The sequence below is a fragment of the Pristiophorus japonicus genome, chromosome 30, assembly GCF_044704955.1.
Source record: "Pristiophorus japonicus isolate sPriJap1 chromosome 30, sPriJap1.hap1, whole genome shotgun sequence".
NCBI classification, from domain to species: Eukaryota; Metazoa; Chordata; class Chondrichthyes; family Pristiophoridae; genus Pristiophorus; species Pristiophorus japonicus.
Genome location: NC_092006.1, coordinates 2940828 through 2963045, shown reverse-complemented (window position 1 = coordinate 2963045; position 22218 = coordinate 2940828). Strand labels below are relative to the sequence as shown.

The 22218-nt window shown below is 55.6% G+C and overlaps 1 protein-coding gene across 1 annotated transcript in view; it reads left to right on the top strand.

The window, feature by feature from the left end:
• The window catches only part of LOC139240235 (SH2 domain-containing adapter protein E-like), a 36968-nt gene extending 16730 nt beyond the window's left edge, over positions 1-20238 (top strand). Inside the window, exons 3-6 of the mRNA XM_070868716.1 lie at positions 5398-5631; positions 13503-13656; positions 16780-16899; positions 18933-20238. Of these exons, the coding sequence (XP_070724817.1) occupies positions 5398-5631; positions 13503-13656; positions 16780-16899; positions 18933-19119 (695 nt within the window). The 3' untranslated portion in view covers positions 19120-20238. The remainder of the gene's footprint in view (positions 1-5397; positions 5632-13502; positions 13657-16779; positions 16900-18932) is intronic.
• The last annotated feature ends 1980 nt before the right edge of the window (positions 20239-22218 follow it).

Below are 22218 nucleotides of genomic sequence, written 5' to 3'. Positions count from 1 at the left end.
TCGTTGGACGTGCCCCATTGTTCCACAGCTCTAGCAAACATACCCTTTGAAGCGGCATGAATAGGCTGAATGGAAGCCTCCACAACGCCAACAAGGTGTGAATTGCCTTGCATTCATCCTTTGTTGGGGACTCTGAGTCATCTGGGTCACCTGAGGCCTGCTGGCAGTTGCAGACTCGTGGGTTCTGCCCTGTACATTTCTGCTCGCAAACAATTCCAGTTAATTTATGAACATTGCTAGCACTTGTGTGCTGAGAGATTTGTTTGGTGTTATCACTGGTGGACATAAACGCCTGTGCTATCGCAATGGCCTGACTGAGGGTCCGTGTCTCTACAGTTAAAAGTTTTCATAGGATGATCTCGTGGCCAATGCCCAGTACAAAAAAGTCTCTGAGCATCTGCTCCAGGTAGCCATCAAACTCACATTGTCCTGCAAGTCGCCTTAGCTCGGCGACGTAGCTCGCCACTTCCTGACCTTCAGATCGCTGGCACGTGTAGAACCGATACCTCGCCATCAGCACGCTCTCTCTCGGGTTAAGATGCTCCCGAACCAGTGTACACAGCTCCACATACGACTTATCTGTGGGTTTCACCGGAGCCAGAAGTTTCTTCATGAGGCTGTAGGTCGGTGCCCCGCAGACTGTGAGGAGGACCGCTCTCCTTTTTGCAGCGCTTCCTTCTCCATCCAGCTCGTTGGCTACAAAGTACTGGTCCAGCCATTCGACATAGGCTTCCCAGTCCTCACCCTCCGAGAACTTCTCCAGGATGCCCACAGTTTGCTGCATCTTTGCGTTGGATTCGTATTCTCGTCGCCAGTTATTGTGTTCCTAACACAGATGAGACTGCACACAGGGAGGTTAAAGTAACAGTGACCTCAGTCTTTATTAACAGGCCTTAGGGGCCGGCTTATATACAGTACTCCCAAGGGATGCTGGGATCCATTGGGACTTCAGGGGATGCGCTCCCCGGTGGTGGAACATGGGAGTGCATGCTTTACAGATACACAACACCAGCCTCCACAGCTCTCTGGAGCAGAGAATTCCATAGATTTACAACCCTCGAAGAGAAGAAATTCCTCCTCATCTCAGTTTTAAATGGGTGGGCCCTTGAAGGAGGAAAGAGAGGTCGAGAGGTGGAGATGTTTAGGGAGGGAGTTCTAGGGCTTGGGGCCCAGGCAACAGAAGGCATGGCCACCGATGGTTATAATCAGGGATGCTCAAGAGGGCAGAATTGGAGGAGCGCAGACATCTCGCGGGGGTTGTGAGGCTGGAGGAGATTATAGAGCTAGGGAGGGGCATAGGGGCTGGAGGAGTTTACAGAGATAGGGAGGGGTGTCGGGGCTGGAGGAGGTTACAGAGATAGGGAGGGGTGTAGGGTTGGAGGAGGTTACAGAGATAGGGAGGGGTGTCGGGGCTGGAGGAGGCTACAAAGATAGGGAGGGGTGTAGGGGCTGGAGGAGGTTACAGAGATAGGGAGGGGTGTCGGGGCTGGAGGACGTTACAGAGATAGGGTGGGGTGTAGGGGCTGGAGGAGGTTACAGACACAGGGAGGGGTGTAGGGACTGGAGGAGGTTACAGGGATAGGGAGGGGTGTAGGGGCTGGAGGACGTTACAGAGATTGGGAGGGGGCGAGGAGGCCATGGAGGGATTTGTAAAGAAAGATGAGAATTTTGAAATCAAGGCGTTGCTTAACTGGGAGCCAATGTAGGTCAGCTAGCACAGGTGGTGATGGGTGAGTGGGACTGGGTGTGAGTTAGGACACGGGGCAGTGAGCACAGGGGGTGATGGGTGAGTGGGACTCAGTGCGAGTTAGGACACGGGGCACAATGGGTGATGGGTGAGCGGGACTGGGTGCTAGTTAGGACACGGGGCAGTGAGCACAGGGGGTGATGGGTGAGTGGGACTGGGTGCTAGTTAGGACACGGGGCAGTGAGCACAGGGGGTGATGGGTGAGCGGGACTCGGTGCGAGTCAGGACACGGGGCACAGGGGGTGATGGGTGAGCGGGACTGGGTGCTAGTTCGGACACGGGGCAGTGAGCACAGGGGATGATGGGTGAGCGGGACTCGGTGCGAGTTAGGACACGGGGCACAGGGGGTGATGGGTGAGCGGGACTCAGTGCGAGTTAGGGCACGGGGCACAGGGGGTGATGGGTGAGCGGGACTCGGTGCGAGTTAGGACACGGGTCAGTGAGCACAGGGGGTGATGGGTGAGCGGGACTCGGTGCGAGTTAGGACACGGGGGCAGTGAGCACAGGGGGTGATGGGTGAGCGGGACACGGTGCGAGTTAGGACACGGAGCACAGGGGGTGATGGGTGAGCGGGACTCGGTGTGAGTTAGGACACGGGGCACAGGGGGTGATGGGTGAGCGGGACTCGGTGCGAGTTAGGACACGGGGCACAGGGGGTGATGGGTGAGCGGGACTCGGTGCTAGTTAGGACACGGGGCAGTGAGCACAGGGGGTGATGGGTGAGCGGGATTGGGTGCGAGTTAGGACACTGGGGCAGTGAGCACAGGGGGTGATGGATGAGCGGGACTCGGTGCGAGTTAGGACACGCGGCGCAGGGGGTGATGGGTGAGCGGGACTCGGTGCTAGTTAGGACACGGGGCAGTGAGCACAGAAGGTGATGGGTGAGCGGGACTGGGTGCGAGTTAGGACACGGGGCAGTGAGCACAGGGGGTAATGGGTGAGCGGGACTCGGTGCGAGTTAGGACACGGGGCACAGGGGGTGATGGGTGAGCGGGACTCAGTGCGAGTTAGGGCACGGGGCACAGGGGGTGATGGGTGAGTGGGACTCGGTGCGAGTTAGGACACAGGTCAGTGAGCACAGGGGGTGATGGGTGAGCAGGACTGGGTGCTAGTTAGGACACGGGGCACAGGGGGTGATGGGTGAGCGGGACTCGGTGCGAGTTAGGACACGGGGCACAGGGGGTGATGGGTGAGTGGGACTGGGTGTGAGTTAGGACACGGGGCAGTGAGCACAGGGGGTGATGGGTGAGTGGGACTGGGTGTGAGTTAGGACACGGGGCAGTGAGCACAGGGGGTGATGGGTGAGCGGGACTGGGTGTGAGTTAGGACACGGGGTCAGTGAGCACAGGGGGTGATGGGTGAGCGGGACTGGGTGTGAGTTAGGACACGGGGTTAGTGAGCACAGGGGGTGATGGGTGAGCAGGACTCGGTGCGAGTTAGGACACGGGGTCAGTGAGCACAGGGGGTGATGGGTGAGTGGGACTGGGTGTGAGTTAGGACACGGGGTCAGTGAGCACAGGGGGTGATGGGTGAGCGGGACTGGGTGTGAGTTAGGACACGGGGTCAGTGAGCACAGGGGGTGATGGGTGAGCGGGACTGGGTGTGAGTTAGGACACGGGGTAGTGAGCACAGGGGGTGATGGGTGAGCAGGACTCGGTGCGAGTTAGGACACGGGGTCAGTGAGCACAGGGGGTGATGGGTGAGTGGGACTGGGTGTGAGTTAGGACACGGGGTCAGTGAGCACAGGGGGTGATGGGTGAGCGGGACTGGGTGTGAGTTAGGACACAGGGTCAGTGAGCACAGGGGGTGATGGGTGAGCAGGACTCGGTGCGAGTTAGGACACGGGGGCAGCCGAGTTTTGGATCGCCTCTCGTTTACGTACGGTAGAACGTGGGAGGCCGGCCAGGAGTGCGTTGGAGTGATCAAGTCGCACTGCAGCTGTCCGGTGCTGATAACACTGCGGCGATGGATGGGGAGTGGGGCGTATCTGGTTACCGTGCTGCACGCGAGAGCAGGGTGGGCGACACCGACGGACCAGCGAACTCTCCCGCTGCACAGCAAGCAGAGACATCCTCTCCACGGGTACGAATGTGGCATGTGCGCAGCCCGCAGAGGAAGCGGGAGAGAGAGGGAGGAAACGGGCTGAGGAAACTGCACCCTGGAAACAATACAACACATCTACGTTTGGAAAATCGTCTGGAGGGGAGACAGGATTCCGAGAACAACCGGCTTAACTGTTTTACTGCTGAAAACCCACGGGCTCTCCCACTCACAGAAACAAAACAAGAAAGATTTTCATTTCTATAGCGCCCTCAGGACGTCCCAAAGTGCTTTGCAGCCAATGAAGTACTTTTCAAGTGTCGACATTGTGGGAAACGCCAAAAATGCGCACAGCAAGCTCCCACACACAGTAAATGTGATAATGACCCAGATCATCTGTTTTAGTGATGTTGGTTGAAGGGATAAATATTGGCCCCAGGACACCGGGGAGAACTCCCCCTGCTCTTCTTCCAACACTGCGGGAAGATGGGGAAAAACTGTTTCCAGTGGCAGGAAGCTCGGTAACCAGATGGACACCGAGTTAAGTTAATCGGCAAAAAAAAAAAGCCGGCAGCGGGGGGAAGGGCGGACAGTCGATTTTTTTAACGCAGCGAGCTGTTGTGATCGGGAACGCGCTGCCTGAAAGGGCGGTGGGAGCAGATTCAATAGTGACTTTCAAACCGGGAATCGGATAAATACTGGAAGGGGAAATAATATTGCAGGGCTTTGGGGAAAGAGCAGTGGGGAGTGTGGGACTGATTGGATCGCTCTGTCACAGAGTCGGCACAGGAATGATGGGCCCAATGGGATCCTCCTGTGCTGTAAGATACTATGATGATAGAGGCCATGGTATCTTTTATGTCCACCTGAGAGAGCAGACGGGGCCTCGGTTTGATGTCTCATCCGAAAGATGGCACCTCTGACAGTGCGGCGCTCCCTCAGTACTGCCCCTCCGACAGTGCGGGGCTCCCTCAGTACTGCCCCTCCGACAGTGTGGCGCACCCTCAGTACCGCCCCTCCGACTGTGCGGCGCTCCCTCAGTACTGCCCCTCCGACAGTGCGGCACTCCCTCAGTACCGCCCCTCCGACAGTGCGGCGCTCCCTCAGTACTGCCCCTCCGACATTGCGGCGCTCCCTCAGTACCGCCCCTCCGACAGTGCGGCGCTCCCTCAGTACTGCCCCTCCGACAATGCGGCGCTCCCTCAGTACCGTCCCTCCGACATTGCGGCGCTCCCTCAGTACTGCCCCTCCGACAGTGCGGCACTCCCTCAGCACTGCCCCTCCGACAGTGCGGCACTCCCTCAGAATTCCCCATCCGACAGTGCGGCGCTCCCTCAGCACTGCCCCTCCGACAGTGCGGCACTCCCTCAGTACTGCCCCTCCGACAGTGCGGCACTCCCTCAGCACTGCCCCTCCGACAGTGCGGCACTCCCTCAGCACTGCCCCTCCGACAGTGCGGCGCTCCCTCAGCACTGCCCCTCCGACAGTGCGGCATAATACTCCATTTGAGGCCGACCCAGTGTTTCAGAAGCTTCACCGTGATGGCCACGTTTTTATGCAGTTAACAGATGAACTGACCTTTATTTGTTTTGTGCCCCCCCCCTATTCAGAGATTCGCAGGCGAGGGTCGAAGGACCCACTGGGGAAGTCTCTGTTGTACGACAGTCCCTACGAGCCGGGGGAGATGGGAGCCAAGCCCGAGGCACCTGGGAGCTCGGGCCTGGAGAGGGCGGGGAACCAGCGGCCCATGGACAGCTGCCTGCCCGAGAACGACGAGCGGCCAGCCGCAGAGTATGAGCAGCCCTGGGAGTGGAAGACGGAACAGATCGTGAAAGCATTCGCAGGTACAACGGCAACAATAACCACAGCTTGTATTTATCGTATAGTATTAGGCGGTCCCTCGTGTCGAGGGTGACTTGCTTCCAAGGGATGAGTTCACAGGTGTTTCAGTGAAGGACCTAATATTCCGGATCCCGAACTCCATCCTGAAGGGTGGAAGATGCCCTGGGGGTGGATTGTTTTGCCGTGGGGGTGACCTGTTGCACACCCAGCCGCCACACGGGGCTTGACCGAGCGAGGTCTTGGTCCCAGGGGCAAGGGTTACCCAGGACGACTGGAGACCTGCTCTGCTGCACGGACCCAGTGCGCGCTCACATGATCCTGAGTGAAATGTCCCGAGACACTTCACAGGAGTGTTATGAGATTTTAGAAATTTGACACCGAGCCGCATAAGGGGGAATTAGCGCCGGTGACCAAAAATCTGAGTCAAAGAGGTTGGTTGGTCTTAAGGAGCGTCTTGAAGGAGGAGAGAGAGAGGTGGAGAGGTTTAGGGAGGGAGTTCCAGAGCTTGGGGCCCCAGGCAGCTGAAGGCACGGCCACCGATGGTGGAGTGATTATAATCGGGGTAGCTCAGGAGGGCAGACATCGAGGAGCGCAGACATCTTGGGGGCGGGTGGGGGAGCAGCGGTTACAGAGATAGGGAGGGGTGTAAGGGTTGGAGGAGGTTACAGAGATAGGGAGGGGTGTAGGGGCTGGAGGGAGGTTACAGAGATAGGGAGGGGTGTAGGGGCTGGAGGGAGGTTACAGAGATAGGGAGGGGTGTAGGGGCTGGAGGAGGTTACAGAGATAGGGAGGGGTGTAGGGGCTGGGGGAGGTTACAGAGATAGGGAGGGGTGTAGGGGATGGAGGAGGTTACAGAGATAGGGAGGGGTGTAGGGGCTGGAGGGGGTTACAGAGATAGGGAGGGGTGTAGGGGCTGGAGGGAGGTTACAGAGATAGGGAGGGGTGTAGGGGCTGGAGGAGGTTACAGAGATAGGGAGGGGTGTAGGGGCTGGAGGAGGTTACAGAGATAGGGAGGGGTGTAGGGGCTGGAGGAGGTTACAGAGATAAGGAAGGGTGTAGTGGCTGGAGGAGGTAACAGAGATAGGGAGGGGTGTAGGGGCTGGAGGGGGGTTACAGAGATACGGAGGGGTGTAGGGGCTGGGGGAGGTTACATAGATAGGGAGGGGTGTAGGGGCTGGAGGAGGTTACAGAGATAGGGAGGGGTGTAGGGGCTGGAGAAGGTTACAGAGATAGGGAGGGGTGTAGGGGCTGGAGGAGGTTACAGAGATAGGGAGGAGTGTAGGGGCTGGGGAAGGTTACAGAGATAGGGAGGGGTGTAGGGCTGGAGGAAGTTACAGAGATAGGGAGGGGTATAGGGGCTGAAGGAGGTTCAGAGATAGGGAGGGGTATAGGGGCTGGAGGAGGTTCAGAGATAGGGAGGGGTGTAAGGGCTGGAGGAGGTTACAGAGATCGGGAGGGGTGTAGGGGCTAGAGGGGGTTACAGAGATAGGGAGAGGTGCAGGCTGGAGGAGGTTACAGAGATAAGGAGGGATGTAGGGGCTGGAGGAGGTTACAGAGATAAGGAGGGATGTAGGGGCTGGAGGAGGTTACAGAGATAAGGAGGGGTGTAGGGGCTGGAGGAGGTTACAGAGATAGGGAGGGGTGTAGAGGCTGGAGGGGGGTTACAGAGATAGGGAGGGGTGTAGGGGCTGGAGGAGGTTACAGAGATAGGGAGGGGTGTAGGGGCTGGAGGGGGTTACAGAGATAGGGAGGGGTGTAGGGCTGGAGGAGGTTACAGAGATAGGGAGGGGTATAGGGGCTGGAGGAGGTTATAGAGATAGGGACGGGTGTAGGGGCTGGAGGAGGTTACATAGATAGGGTGGGGTGTAGGGGCTGGAGTTGGTTACAGAGATAGGGAGGGGTGTAGGGTTTGGAGGGGGGTTACAGAGATAGGGAGGGGTGTAGGGGCTGGGGGAGGTTACATAGATAGGGAGGGGTGTAGGGGCTGGAGGAGGTTACAGAGATAGGGAGGAGTGTAGGGGCTGGAGGAGGTTACAGAGATAGGGAGGGTTGTAGGGCTGCAGGAGGTTACAGAGATAGGGAGGGGTGTAGGGGCTGGAGGGGGTTACAGAGATAAAGGGGTGTAGGGGCTGGAGGAGGTTACAGAGATAGGGAGGGGTGTAGGGGCTGGAGGAGGTTACAGAGATAGGGAGGGGTGTAGGGGCTGGAGGAGGTTACAGAGATAGGGAGGGGTGTAGTGGCTGGAGGGGGGTTACAGAGATAGGGAGGGGTGTAGGGGCTGGAGGAGGTTACAGAGATAGGGAGGGGTATAGGGGCTGAAGGAAGTTCAGAGATAGGGAGGGGTGTAGGGGCTGGAGGAGGTTCAGAGATAGGGAGGGGTGTAGGGGCTGGAGGAGGTTACAGCGATCGGGAGGGGTGTAGGGGCTAGAGGAGGTTACAGAGATAGGGAGGGATGTAGGGGCTGGAGGAGGTTACAGAGATAGGGAGGGGTGTAGAGGCTGGAGGAGGTTACACAGATAGGGAGGGGTGTAGGGGCTGGAGGAGGTTACAGAGATAGGGAGGGGTGTAGAGGCTGGAGGGGTTTACAGAGATAGGGAGGGGTGTAGGGGTTGGAGGAGGTTACAGAGATAGGGAGGGGTGTAGGGGCTGGAGGAGGTTACAGAGATAGGGAGGGGTGTAGGGGCTGGAGGAGGTTACAGAGATAGGGAGGGGTGTAGGGGCTGGAGGGGGTTACAGAGATAGGGAGGGTTGTAGGGGCTGGCGGAGGTTACAGAGATAGGGAGGGGTGTAGGGCTGGAGGAGGTTACAGAGATAGGGAGGGGTATAGGGGCTGAAGGAGGTTCAAAGATAGGGAGCGGTGTAGGGGCTGGAGGAGGTTACATAGATCGGGAGGGTTGTAGGGGCTAGAGGGGGTTACAGAGATACGGAGAGGTGTAGGCTGGAGGAGGTTACAGAGATAAGGAGGGATGTAGGGGCTGGAGGAGGTTACAGAGATAAGGAGGGGTGTAGGGGCTGGAGGAGGTTACAGAGATAGGGAGGGGTGTAGAGGCTGGAGTGGGGTTACAGAGATAGGGAGGAGTGTAGGGGCTGGGGAAGGTTACAGAGATAGGGAGGGGTGTAGGGCTGGAGGAAGTTACAGAGATAGGGAGGGGTATAGGGGCTGAAGTAGGTTCAAAGATAGGGAGGGGTATAGGGGCTGGAGGAGGTTCAGAGATAGGGAGGGGTGTAAGGGCTGGAGGAGGTTACAGAGATCGGGAGGGGTGTAGGGGCTAGAGGGGGTTACAGAGATAGGGAGAGGTGTAGGCTGGAGGAGGTTACAGAGATAAGGAGGGATGTAGGGGCTGGAGGAGGTTACAGAGATAAGGAGGGGTGTAGGGGCTGGAGGAGGTTACAGAGATAGGGAGGGGTGTAGAGGCTGGAGGGGGGTTACAGAGATAGGGAGGGGTGTAGGGGCTGGAGGAGGTTACAGAGATAGGGAGGGGTGTAGGGGCTGGAGGGGGTTACAGAGATAGGGAGGGGTGTAGGGCTGGAGGAGGTTACAGAGATAGGGAGGGGTATAGGGGCTGGAGGAGGTTATAGAGATAGGGACGGGTGTAGGGGCTGGAGGAGGTTACATAGATAGGGAGGGGTGTAGGGGCTGGAGTTGGTTACAGAGATAGGGAGGGGTGTAGGGTTTGGAGGGGGGTTACAGAGATAGGGAGGGGTGTAGGGGCTGGGGGAGGTTACATAGATAGGGAGGGGTGTAGGGGCTGGAGGAGGTTACAGAGATAGGGAGGAGTGTAGGGGCTGGAGGAGGTTACAGAGATAGGGAGGGTTGTAGGGCTGCAGGAGGTTACAGAGATAGGGAGGGGTGTAGGGGCTGGAGGGGGTTACAGAGATAAAGGGGTGTAGGGGCTGGAGGAGGTTACAGAGATAGGGAGGGGTGTAGGGGCTGGAGGAGGTTACAGAGATAGGGAGGGGTGTAGGGGCTGGAGGAGGTTACAGAGATAGGGAGGGGTGTAGTGGCTGGAGGGGGGTTACAGAGATAGGGAGGGGTGTAGGGGCTGGAGGAGGTTACAGAGATAGGGAGGGGTATAGGGGCTGAAGGAAGTTCAGAGATAGGGAGGGGTGTAGGGGCTGGAGGAGGTTCAGAGATAGGGAGGGGTGTAGGGGCTGGAGGAGGTTACAGAGATCGGGAGGGGTGTAGGGGCTAGAGGAGGTTACAGAGATAGGGAGGGATGTAGGGGCTGGAGGAGGTTACAGAGATAGGGAGGGGTGTAGGGGCTGGAGGAGGTTACACAGATAGGGAGGGGTGTAGGGGCTGGAGGAGGTTACAGAGATAGGGAGGGGTGTAGAGGCTGGAGGGGTTTACAGAGATAGGGAGGGGTGTAGGGGTTGGAGGAGGTTACAGAGATAGGGAGGGGTGTAGGGGCTGGAGGAGGTTACAGAGATAGGGAGGGGTGTAGGGGCTGGAGGAGGTTACAGAGATAGGGAGGGGTGTAGGGGCTGGAGGGGGTTACAGAGATAGGGAGGGTTGTAGGGGCTGGCGGAGGTTACAGATATAGGGAGGGGTGTAGGGCTGGAGGAGGTTACAGAGATAGGGAGGGGTATAGGGGCTGGAGGAGGTTCAAAGATAGGGAGGGGTATAGGGGCTGGAGGAGGTTCAGAGATAGGGAGCGGTGTAGGGGCTGGAGGAGGTTACATAGATCGGGAGGGTTGTAGGGGCTAGAGGGGGTTACAGAGATACGGAGAGGTGTAGGCTGGAGGAGGTTACAGAGATAAGGAGGGATGTAGGGGCTGCAGGAGGTTACAGAGATAAGGAGGGGTGTAGGGGCTGGAGGAGGTTACAGAGATCGGGAGGGGTGTAGGGGCTGGAGGAGGTTACAGAGATAGGGAGGGGTGTAGGGGCTGGAGGGGGTTACAGAGATAGGGAGGGGTGTAGGGGCTGGAGGAGGTTACAGAGATAAGGAGGGGTGTAGGGGCTGGAGGAGGTTACAGAGATGGGGAGGGGTGTAGGGGCTGGAGGAGGTTACAGAGATAGGGAGGGGTGTAGGGCTGGAGGAGGTTACAGAGATAGGGAGGGGTGTAGGGGCTGGAGGAGGTTACAGAGATAGGGAGGGATGTAGGGGCTGGAGGAGGTTACAGAGATAAGGAGGGGTGTAGGGGCTGGAGGAGGTTACAGAGATAGGGAGGGATGTAGGGGCTGGAGGAGGTTACAGAGATAGGGAGGGGTGTAGGGGCTGGAGGAGGTTACAGAGATAAGGAGGGGTGTAGGGGCTGGAGGAGGTTACAGAGATAGGGAGGGATGTAGGGGCTGGAGGAGGTTACAGAGATAAGGAGGGGTGTAGGACTGGAGGGGTTACAGAGATAGGGAGGGGTGTAGGACTGGAGGGGGTTCCAGAGATAGGGAGGGGTGTAGGACTGGAGGGGTTACAGTGATAGGGAGGAGTGTAGGACTGGAGGGGGTTACAGGGATAGGGAGGGGTGTAGGGGCTGGAGGAGGTTACAGAGATAGGGAGGGGTGTAGGGGCTGGAGGGGGTTACAGAGATAGGGAGGGGTGTAGGGCTGGAGGAGGTTACAGAGATAGGGAGGGGTGTAGGGGCTGGAGGAGGTTACAGAGATAGGGAGGGATGTAGGGGCTGGAGGAGGTTACAGAGATAAGGAGGGGTGTAGGGGCTGGAGGAGGTTACAGAGATAGGGAGGGATGTAGGGGCTGGAGGAGGTTACAGAGATAAGGAGGGGTGTAGGACTGGAGGGGTTACAGAGATAGGGAGGGGTGTAGGACTGGAGGGGGTTCCAGAGATAGGGAGGGGTGTAGGACTGGAGGGGTTACAGTGATAGGGAGGAGTGTAGGACTGGAGGGGGTTACAGTGATAGGGAGGGGTGTAGGACTGGAGTGGTTGCAGTGATAGGGAGGGGTGTAGGACTGGAGGGGGTTACAGTGATAGGGAGGGGTGTAGGACTGGAGTGGTTGCAGTGATAGGGAGGGGTGTAGGACTGGAGGGGGTTACAGTGATAGGGAGGGGTGTAGGACTGGAGTGGTTGCAGTGATAGGGAGGGGTGTAGGACTGGAGGGGGTTACAGAGATAGGAAGGGGTGAGGCCCCAGTGTGTGTGAGTGTGTGTTGTGTGCAGGACAGGAGAGGGCTCAGCTGTGATGCTGTCCGTTATCAAACAGCTGTCAATGCTCACACTGGGAAGAACTGGGTGAAGAGCTGGAAGGGACGGGAGAGGGGGGAAGGGGCTCTTAGAAACAGGACCCACCACACGAGAGAGATTGAAGGAGGTGTGATGCCCCACTGAGAAGGTGAAATGTCCCTTGACCGATACTTTGGGGGTGAAATTCGGTCGCGCCTGTGTCGCGATGTTAATCCAGGCGGAGCGCTACTTTTAGCGGCTTGAAAAGGTTTACATCTCCCGCCCAGAAATTCGTCAGAATGGGGTGAAGATTTGACAGGGACAATAAATCAGCCGACACACACTAGAGCTGGTGGGGGAGTGCGATAACGGATGTTTGGTCGGTACAATGCCGGCCCATTGCACATGCGCAGAACTCCGAATCAGATCCCGCGAAAAGCCGAGTCTGAAAGTCGCGGGCGTCATGGTAACGCACCCGTTATAGTTTTCCAAATCACTTGTTTCCAAGCTGCACTGCTCTGTCTGCTGCAAACTCGCAGGCTCACGCACCGTGCTGTGTGTAAACGTTGCATTGACTGTGACCTCCGAGGGAAGTGCTTCCTCATCCCTTTCATCATCATAGGCAGTCCCTCGGAATCGAGGAAGACTTGCTTCCACTCCTGAAGTGAGTTCTCAGGTGACTGAACAGTCCATTACGAGAACCACAGTCCCTGTCACAGGTGGGACAGATAGTTGATAAGGGAAAGGGAGGGTGGGACTGGTTTGCCGCACGCTCCTTCCACTGCCTGCGCTTGGTTGCTGGAGAAATACCACCAACGATGTCTCCGCAAGATCCTACAATTCCCCTGGGAGGACAGACGCACCAACGTTAGCGTCCTCGACCAGGCCAACATCCCCAGCATCGAAGCACTGACCACACTCGACCAGCTCCGCTGGGCAGGGCCACATTGTCCGCATGCCCCCCAGACACGAGACTCCCAAAGCAAGCGCTCTACTCGGAACTCCTTCACGGCAAACGAGCCAAAGGTGGGCCAGAGGAAACGTTATTAGGGACCACCCTCAAAGCCTCCCTGATAAAGTGCAACATCCCCACCGACACCTGGGAGTCCCTGGGCCCAAAGACCAGTCCGCCCTAAGTGGAGGAAGTGCATCCGGGAGGGGCGCTGAGCACCTCGAGTCTCGTCGCCGAGAGCGTGCAGAAACCAAGCGCAGGCAGCGGAAGGAGCGTGCGGCAAACCAGTCCCACCCTCCCCTTCCCTCAACCACTGTCTGTCCCACCTGTGACAGGGGACTGTGGCTCTCGTATTGGGCTGTTCAGCCACCTGAGGACTCATTGTTAGAGTGGAAGCAAGTCTTCCTCGATTCCGAGGGACTGCCTATATGATGATGATCTGCGTGAAGGAGTTCCAAGTAGAGCGCTTGCTTTGGGAGTCTCTTTAAGTAGCCTCATCCCTTGAAGTAGCCGCCAGTTAACGACACTGCAAGCCTGTACCGACTGTTTTTCCAGACGTCGTTATTGGCGGGCGCTCAATGAGGCGCACGCACCCAGTTTACTGACCGGGGCACAAGCGTCAGCAGCCCGGCGCTAATGGTTTGCGCCCCCTGGTGAGCCGCGGATGAATTTTCCATCGGGCACTAAAATATGCGCGCCCGGTCGCGAAACTCCAACACTTGCATTAACTGAGGCTATGCACCACCGTAAATCCAGCCCTTTGTCCAACACTGTTTGCCACTTTCTGCCTCTCTCCCGCCTTAGTCCAGTTTGACTCCGCAGAGAGAGCATCGCCGCCCAAAGAGGAGAAGGTTAGGCACGACCACAGGCACCCGAGCTGGACGCAAAAGGTCCTAAAGCAACAGAGCGGCGAGGCAGGAGAGAAGGTGGACCCAACCATTCCCTTAGAGAAACAAGTGTAAGTGACGGTCTATAAGGGAATAAGGGGTTACGGGGAGCGGGCAGGGAAGTGGAGCTGAGTCCATGATAGAAACATAGAAACATAGAAAGTAGTTGCAGGAGTAGGCCATTCGGCCCTTCGAGCCTGCACCACCATTCAATATGATCATGGCTGATCATTCACCTCAGTACCCCTTTCCTGCTTTCTCTCCATACTCCTTGATCCCTTTAGCCGTAAGGGCCACATCTAACTCCTTCTTGAATATATCGAACGAACTGGCCTCAACAACTTTCTGTGGTAGAGAATTCCACAGGTTCACAATTCTCTGAGTGAAGAAGTTTCTCCTCATCTCGGTCCTAAATGGTCTACCCCTTATCCTTAGACTGTGACCCCTGGTTCTGGACTTCCCCAACATCGGGAACATTCTTCCTGTATCTAACCTGTCCAGTCCCGTCAGAATTTTATATGTTTCTATGAGATCCCCTCTCATCCTTCTAAACTCCAGTGAATACAGGCCCAGTCGATCCAGTCTCTCCTCATATGTCAGTCCTGCCATCCCGGGAATCAGTCTGGTGAACCTTCACTGTACTCCCTCAATAGCAAGAATGTCCTTCCTCAGATTAGGAGACCAAAACTGAACACAATATTCTAGGTGTGGCCTCACCAAGGCCCTGTACAACTGCAGTAAGACCTCTCTGCTCCGATACTCAAATCCTCTCGCTATGAAGGCCAACATACCATTTGCCGCCTTCACCGCCTGCTGTACCTGCATGCCAACTTTCAATGACTGATGTACCATGTCACCCAGGTCTCGTTGCACCTCCCCTTTTCCTAATCGGCTGATCTTTAAGGGAATAAGGAGTTATGGGGAAGTGGAGCTGAGTCCATGATCGGATCTGCCATGATCGTATTGAATGGTGGAGCAGGCTCGAGGGGTCATATGGCCTACTCCTGCTATTTCTTATGTTCTTATGATATCCCCTCCCTTGTTCCCCTGAAGCTCCCGCGACCCAATTCTGCCGTGTTCTCACAGTGTTGAACCCCATCTTACGGGAGCAGGAGTCGGCCATTCGGCCCCTTGAGACTGCTCCGCCATTCAATATCACGGCTGGTCTTCCACCTGAACTCCACTTTCCCGCCCTAATCCGTAAAGCGCTTTAAGGTGTCCGGTGGTCATGAAAGGCGCTATATAAATGCAAGTCTTTCTTTTCGTGAACCCTTGATTCCCTGAGTGTCCACAAATCGATCGAGCTCAGCCTTGAATATACTCAAGGACTGAGCCTCAACAGCCCTCTGGGGCAGAGAATTCCAAAGATTCACCCCCGTCTGAGTGAAGAAATTCCTCCTCATCTCAGTCCTCAATGGCCGAGCCCTTATCCTGAGACTGTGTGACCCCCTGGTTCGAGACTCCCCAGCCCCGGGGGGAAACACCCACCCTGCATCTACCCTGTCAATCCTCTCAAAATCTTAAACGTTTCAATGAGATCACCTCTCATTCTTCGAAACTCCAGAGAGAATCGGCCCAGTCTACTCAATCTCTCCCCATTAGGACAGCCCTCTCATTCCAGTGATCAATCCAGTGAACTGTCGTTGCACCGCCTCCAAGGCAAGTATATCCTTCCTTAGGTAAGGAGACCAAAACTGTGCACAATACTCGTACTCTTAACTCATACCTCCCCCTGACCTCAAACTATGGAACTCCTCATCTCCCTCCTTCCTCCATTTTACAGAGTTTGAAGACCCAAACCTGAGGCCAACTACATCTTCATTTACCAAATCCTTTCTCCTGCGCTTTCTCAAGCTTGGCACCCAACACTCTGGGCCTTGAACCTTCACCCAGGTTTAATTGTCATTTCCATTTTCCCACGCGCCTCCGAGTCAGAAGGTTGTGGGTTCAAGTCCCACTCCAGAGATTTAAGCAAAAAATCTAGGCCTACACTCCCAGTTCCAGTACTGAGGGAGCGTCGCACTGTCGGAGGGGCGGTACTGAGGGAGCGCCGCACTGTCGGAGGGGCGGTACTGAGGGAGCGCCGCACTGTCGGAGGGGCAGTACTGAGGAAGTGCCGCACTGTCGGAGTGGCGGTACTGAGGGAGTGCCGCACTGTCGGAGGGGCGGTACTGAGGGAGTGCCGCATTGTCGGAGGGGCGGTACTGAGGGAGTGCCGCATTGTCAGAGGGGCAGTACTGAGGGAGCGCCGCACTGGTCGGAGGGGCGGTACTGAGGGAGCGCCGCACTGTCGGAGGGGCAGTACTGAGGGAGTGCAGCACTGGTCGGAGGGGCGGTACTGAGGGAGCGCCGCACTGGTCGGAGGGGCGGTACTGAGGGAGCGCCGCACTGTCGGAGGGGCGGTACTGAGGGAGCGCCGCACTGGTCGGAGGGGCGGTACTGAGGGAGCGCCGCACTGTCGGAGGGGCAGTACTGAGGGAGCGCCGCACTGTCGGAGGGGCGGTACTGAGGGAGCGGCGCACTGTCGGAGGGGCGTTACTGAGGGAGCGCCGCACTGTCGGAGGGGCGTTACTGAGGGAGCGCCGCACTGTCGGAGGGGCGGTACTGAGGGAGCGCCGCACTGTCGGAGGGGCAGTACTGAGGGAGCGCCGTACTGTCGGAGGGGCGTTACTGAGGGAGCGCCGCACTGTCTGAGGGACAGTACTGAGGGAGCGCCGCACTGTCGGAGGGGCAGTACTGAGGGAGCACCGCACTGTCGGAGGGGCGGTACTGAGGGAGCGCCGCACTGTCGGAGGGTCGGTACTGAGGGAGCACCGCACTGTCGGAGGGGCAGTACTGAGGGAGCGCCGCACTCTTGGAGGTGCCATCTTTCGGATGGGACGTTAAACCGAGGCCCCGTCTGCCCCCTCAGGTGGATGTAAAAGATCCCGGGGCCACTATTGGAAGAAGAGCAGGGGGAGTTCTCCCCGGTGTCCTGGGGCCAATATTTATCCCTCAACCAACATCACTAAAACAGATGATCCGGGTCATTATCACATTGCTGTGTGTGGGAGCTTGCTGTGCGCAAATCGGCTGCCGCATTTCCTACATTACAACAGTGACTACACTTCAAAAAGTACTTCCTTGGCTGTAAAGCGCTTTGGGACGTCCGGTGGTCGTGAAAGGCGCGATATAAATGCAAGTCTTTCTTTCAGATGGTATCACGGAGCAGTCACCCGGATGGAGGCAGAGTCTCGGCTGCAGGCGTGTAAGGAGGCAAGTTATCTGGTGCGAAACAGCGAGTCAGGAAACAGCAAGTATTCTCTTGCCTTAAAGTAAGTATTCAGACGGTCTCGGGCTCCTGTGCTGGGCAGACGTGCTGGAGATAGAGGTCTTTAATAGGTTTTGACCGAGTGCAAACCAGGAACTAGGGTTTAATTTTAGAGTTATGGAATTGAAAAGTAGGGAAGTTATGCTAAACCTGTATCGAACCTTGGTTAGATCACACTTGGAGCATTGCGTACAGTTCTGGTCGCCATATTATAAAAAGGATATAGAGGCACTGGAGAGGGTGCAGAGAAGATTTACAAGGATGGTACCTGTTGTGTATAGAAGAACTTCACGGGGCTGAGTACTGTGAGCTAAACTTAGTGTTACCTTAGTCTTCTTTGGTACAACTGCAGAGTGCCTAAACAACATGACAGCCAACCTTTTATACTGGTCCTCCACATGTGTGCAGGTGACCATTGGGACTCTGGTGGCAAGTATTACATAGTTACATACATAACTTTTTTAAAAAGTAGGGAGAGAGAAAACGGGGAATTATAGACCGGTTAGCCTGACATCAGTAGTGGGGAAAATGTTGGAATCAATTATTAAAGATGAAATAGCAGCACATTTGGAAAGCAGTGACAGGATCGGTCCAAGTCAGCATGGATTTATGAAGGGGAAATCATGCTTGGCAAATCTTCTAGAATTTTTTGAGGATGTAACTGGTAGAGTTGACAAGGGAGAACCAGTGGATGTGGTGTATTTGAACTTTCAAAAGGCTTTTGACAAGGTCCCACACAAGAGATTGGTGTGCAAAATTAAAGCACATGGTATTGGGGGTAATGTACTGATGTGGATAGAGAACTGGTTGGCAGACAGGAAGCAGAGAGTCGGGATAAACGGGTCCTTTTCAGAATGGCAGGCAGTGACTAGTGGGGTGCCGCAGGGCTCAGTGCTGGGACCCCAGCTATTTACAATATACATCAATGATTTAGACGAAGGAATTGAATGTAATATCTCCAAGTTTGCAGATGACACTAAACTGGGTGACGGTGTGAGCTGTGAGGGGGATGCTCAGAGGCTGCAGGGTGACTTGGACAGGTTAGGTGAGTGGGCAAATGCAGAATGTTATCTGAATGGCAGCAGATTAGGAAAAGGGGAGGTGCAAAGTGACCTGGGTGTCATGGTTAATCAGTCATTGAAGGTAGGCATACAGGTACAGCAGGCAGTAAAGAAAGCAAATGGCATGTTGGCCTTCATTGCGAGAGGATTTGAGTATAGGAGCAGGGAGGTCTTACTGCAGTTGTACAGGGCCTTAGTGAGGCCTCACCTGGAATATTGTGTTCAGTTTTGGTCTCCTAATCTGAGGAAGGATGTGCTTGCTATTGAGGGAGTGCAGCGAAGGTTCACCAGACTGATTCCCGGGATGGCAGGACTGACATATGAGGAGAGACTGGATCGACTGGGCTTATACTCACTGGAATTTAGAAGAATGAGAGGGGATCTCATGGAAACATATAAAATTCTGACGGGACTGGACAGGTTAGATGCAGGAAGAATGTTCCCGATGTTGGGGAGTTCCAGAACCAGGGGTCACAGTCTAAGGATAAGGGGTAAGCCATTTAGGACCGAGATGAGGAGAAACTTCTTCACTCAGAGAGTGGTGAACCTGTGGAATTCTCTACCACAGAGAGTTGTTGAGGTCAGTTCATTGGATATATTCAAAAGGGAGTTAGATGTGGCCCTTACGGCTAAAGGGATCAAGGGGTATGGAGAGAAAGCAGGAATGGGTACTGAGGTGAATGATCAGCCATGATCTTATTGAATGGTGGAGCAGGATCGAAGGGCTCCTGCACCTATTTTCTACGTTTCTATGTACTCCATGTAATCCGAAAGACGGCACCTCCGACAGTGCGGCACTCCCTCAGCACTGCAGTGGGAGCGTCGGCCGAGAGTTATGTGCTCAAATCTCTGGAGCGGTGGCTCGGACCCACAACCTTCGTGAATTGGGAGGGTGGGGGGGGGGTGGTTGGGGTAACAATAGACAAATGGCACTGACACTCTCTCTCTCTCTCCTGCTATTGTCCGCTCCGTACAGAACCAGCCAGGCATGTGTCCACATCATATTGGCCCAGACCAAGGAGAATAAATACACGCTGAACCAGAACAGCGCCCTCTTCGATAGCATTCCCAAGCTGGTGCACTACTACTGCAACGAGAAGCTCCCCTTCAAGGACGCGGAACACATGACTCTCCTGTATCCTGTGCACAATGTGCAGCAATAGTTTTGTGCAGCCGCCCGTCAGTGCATCCTGGTGAAGAGGGGGAGAACAGGCCACAAAAGTGGGCCCTCCCAAAACCAACTCCAACCGACGGACGAGGAGGAGAAAGCGAGAGAGAGAGGAATCATAACCCGAGAACACCCCAAACCCCAGCCTACCAAAACCAACTCCCAACTGAGTGAGCGAGAGAGCGAGAGAGCGAGAGTGCGAGGGGAAGGGGTTTGCAGCCCAGATATTGCAGAGGTAAGAGGCGTGACAGACCAGCGGGCAGGTACAACAGGAGGAGACGCAGGCCACAGATTGCAGCCGATAACCCGGCGTCGACACGCAACAACTCACCGGCCGGACAAACCTTCCGGCGAGGAGGAACACACAATCACGAAATGGCCGCCGTTCTGGACCCAGGGGATCACCGGGTTAAATTAAAACAGGGGGAAAGAGAGGTGAGTTAGAAATGAAGCCGTATTGAGAGGGCAGAGCCTGTGCACGCTCATGTTCCAGAACCAGCCCAGAATGAAGGGACGAAGGTCTCCTTCTTCCATTGGCTGTACGTGAGGTGAACCGCGAACATCCTCGACTTGTCTCCTTGGTGCTGGCTATGTTGGCAATCGCACTCGTAGACCCACAGGGCAACACGAGCGGGGAAGGGAACAAAGTCACAAGTCACCCGCGACTCCGAGGGATTGCCAAAGAAGAAGAAGAGATGGGGCCAGTCTCCCGACATAGCGTTCATGCACATTGTTCACAGAGCGTAGAGGGAGCTTTACTCTGTATCTAAGCCCCTGCTGTACCTGCCCTGGGAGTGTTTGATGGGACAGTGTAGAGGGAGCTTTACTCTGTATCTAACCCCATGCTGTACCTGTCCTGGGAGTGTTTGATGGGACAGTGTAGAGGGAGCTTTACTCTGTATCTAACCCCGTGCTGTGCCTGCCCTGGGAGTGTTTGATGGGACAGTGTAGAGGGAGCTGTACTCTGTATCTAACCACATGCTGTACCTGTCCTGGGAGTGTTTGATGGGACATTGTAGAGGGAGCTTTACTCTGTATCTAACCACATGCTGTACCTGCCCTGGGAGTGTTTGATGGGACAGTGTAGAGGGAGCTTTACTCTGTATCTAACCCCGTGCTGTACCTGCCCTGGGAGTGTTTGATGGGACAGTGTAGAGGGAGCTTTACTCTGTATCTAACCCCGTGCTGTACCTGCCCTGGGAGTGTTTGATGGGACAGTGTAGAGGGAGCTTTACTCTGTATCTAACCCCATGCTGTACCTGCCCTGGGAGTGTTTGATGTGACAGTGTAGACGGAACTTTACTCTGTGTTTAACACCATGCTGGACCTGCCTGGGAGTGTTTGACGGGACAGTGTAGAGGGAGCTTTACTCTGTATCTAACCCCGTGCTGTACCTGCCCTGGGAGTGTTTGACGGTACAGTGTAGAGGGAGCTTTACTCTTTATCTAATCCCGTGCTGTACCTATCCTGGGAATGTTTGACGGTACAGTGTAGAGGGAGCTTTACTCTATATCTAACCCGTGCTGTACCTGCCCTGGGAGTGTTTGATGGGGACAACGTAGAGGGAGCTTTATTCTGTATCTAACCCCCTGTACCTGCCCTGGGAGTGTTTGATGGGACAGTGTAGAGGGAGCTTTACTCTGTATCTAACCTCCTGTACCTGCCCTGGGAGTGTTTGATGGGGACAGTGTAGAGGGAGCTTTGCTCTGGATCTAACCCCGTGCTGTACCTATCCTGGGAATGTTTGACGGTACAGTGTAGAGGGAGCTTTACTCTATATCTAACCCGTGCTGTACCTGCCCTGGGAGTGTTTGATGGGGACAACGTAGAGGGAGCTTTACTCTGTATCTAACCCCGTGTTGTACCTGCCCTGGGAGTGTTTGATGGGGCAGTGTAGAGGGAGCTTTACTTTGTATCTAACCCTGTGCTGTGCCTGCCCTGGGAGTGTTTGATGGGACAGTGTAGAAGGAGCTTTATTCTGTATCTAACCCTGTGCTGTACCTGCCCTGGGAGTGTTTGATGGGACAGTGTAGAGGGAGCTTTATTCTGTATCTAACCCCGTGCTGTACCTGCCCTGGAAGTGTTTGGTGGGACAGTGTAGTGGGAGCTTTAATCTGTATCTTCCATGCTGTACCTGCCCTGAGAGTGTTTGATGGGATAGTGTAGAGGGAGCTTTACTCTGTATCTAACCCCCTGTACCTGCCCTGGGAGTTTTTGATGGGACAGTGTAGAGGGAGCTTTACTCTGTATCTAACCCCGTGCTGTACCTGCCCTGGGAGTGTTTGATGGGACAGTGCAGAGGGAGCTTTACTCTGTATCTAACCCCATGCTGTACCTGCCCTGGGAGTGTTTGATGGGACAGTGTAGAGGGAGCTTTACTCTGTATCTAACCCCATGCTGTACCTGCCCTGGGAGTGTTTGATGTGACAGTGTAGACGGAACTTTACTCTGTGTTTAACACCATGCTGGACCTGCCTGGGAGTGTTTGACGGGACAGTGTAGAGGGAGCTTTACTCTGTATCTAACCCCGTGCTGTACCTGCCCTGGGAGTGTTTGACGGGACAGTGTAGAGGGAGCTTTACTCTTTATCTAATCCCGTGCTGTACCTATCCTGGGAATGTTTGACGGTACAGTGTAGAGGGAGCTTTACTCTATATCTAACCCGTGCTGTACCTGCCCTGGGAGTGTTTGATGGGACAGTGTAGAGGGAGCTTTACTCTGTATCTAACCCCCTGTACCTGCCCTGGGAGTGTTTGATGGGACAGTGTAGAGGGAGCTTTACTCTGTATCTAACCCCCTGTACCTGCCCCGGCAGTGTTTGATGGGACAGTGTAGAGGGAGCTTTACTCTGTATCTAACCCCATGCTGTACCTGTCCTGGGAGTGTTTGATGGGACATTGTAGAGGGAGCTTTACTCTGGATCTAACCCCATGCTGTACCTGCCCTGGGAGTGTTTGATGGGACAGTGTAGAGGGAGCTTTACTCTGTATCTAACCCCATGCTGTACCTGTCCTGGGAGTGTTGACGGGGACAGTGTAGAGGGAGCTTTGCTCTGGATCTAACCCCGTGCTGTACCTGCCCTGGGAGTGTTGAC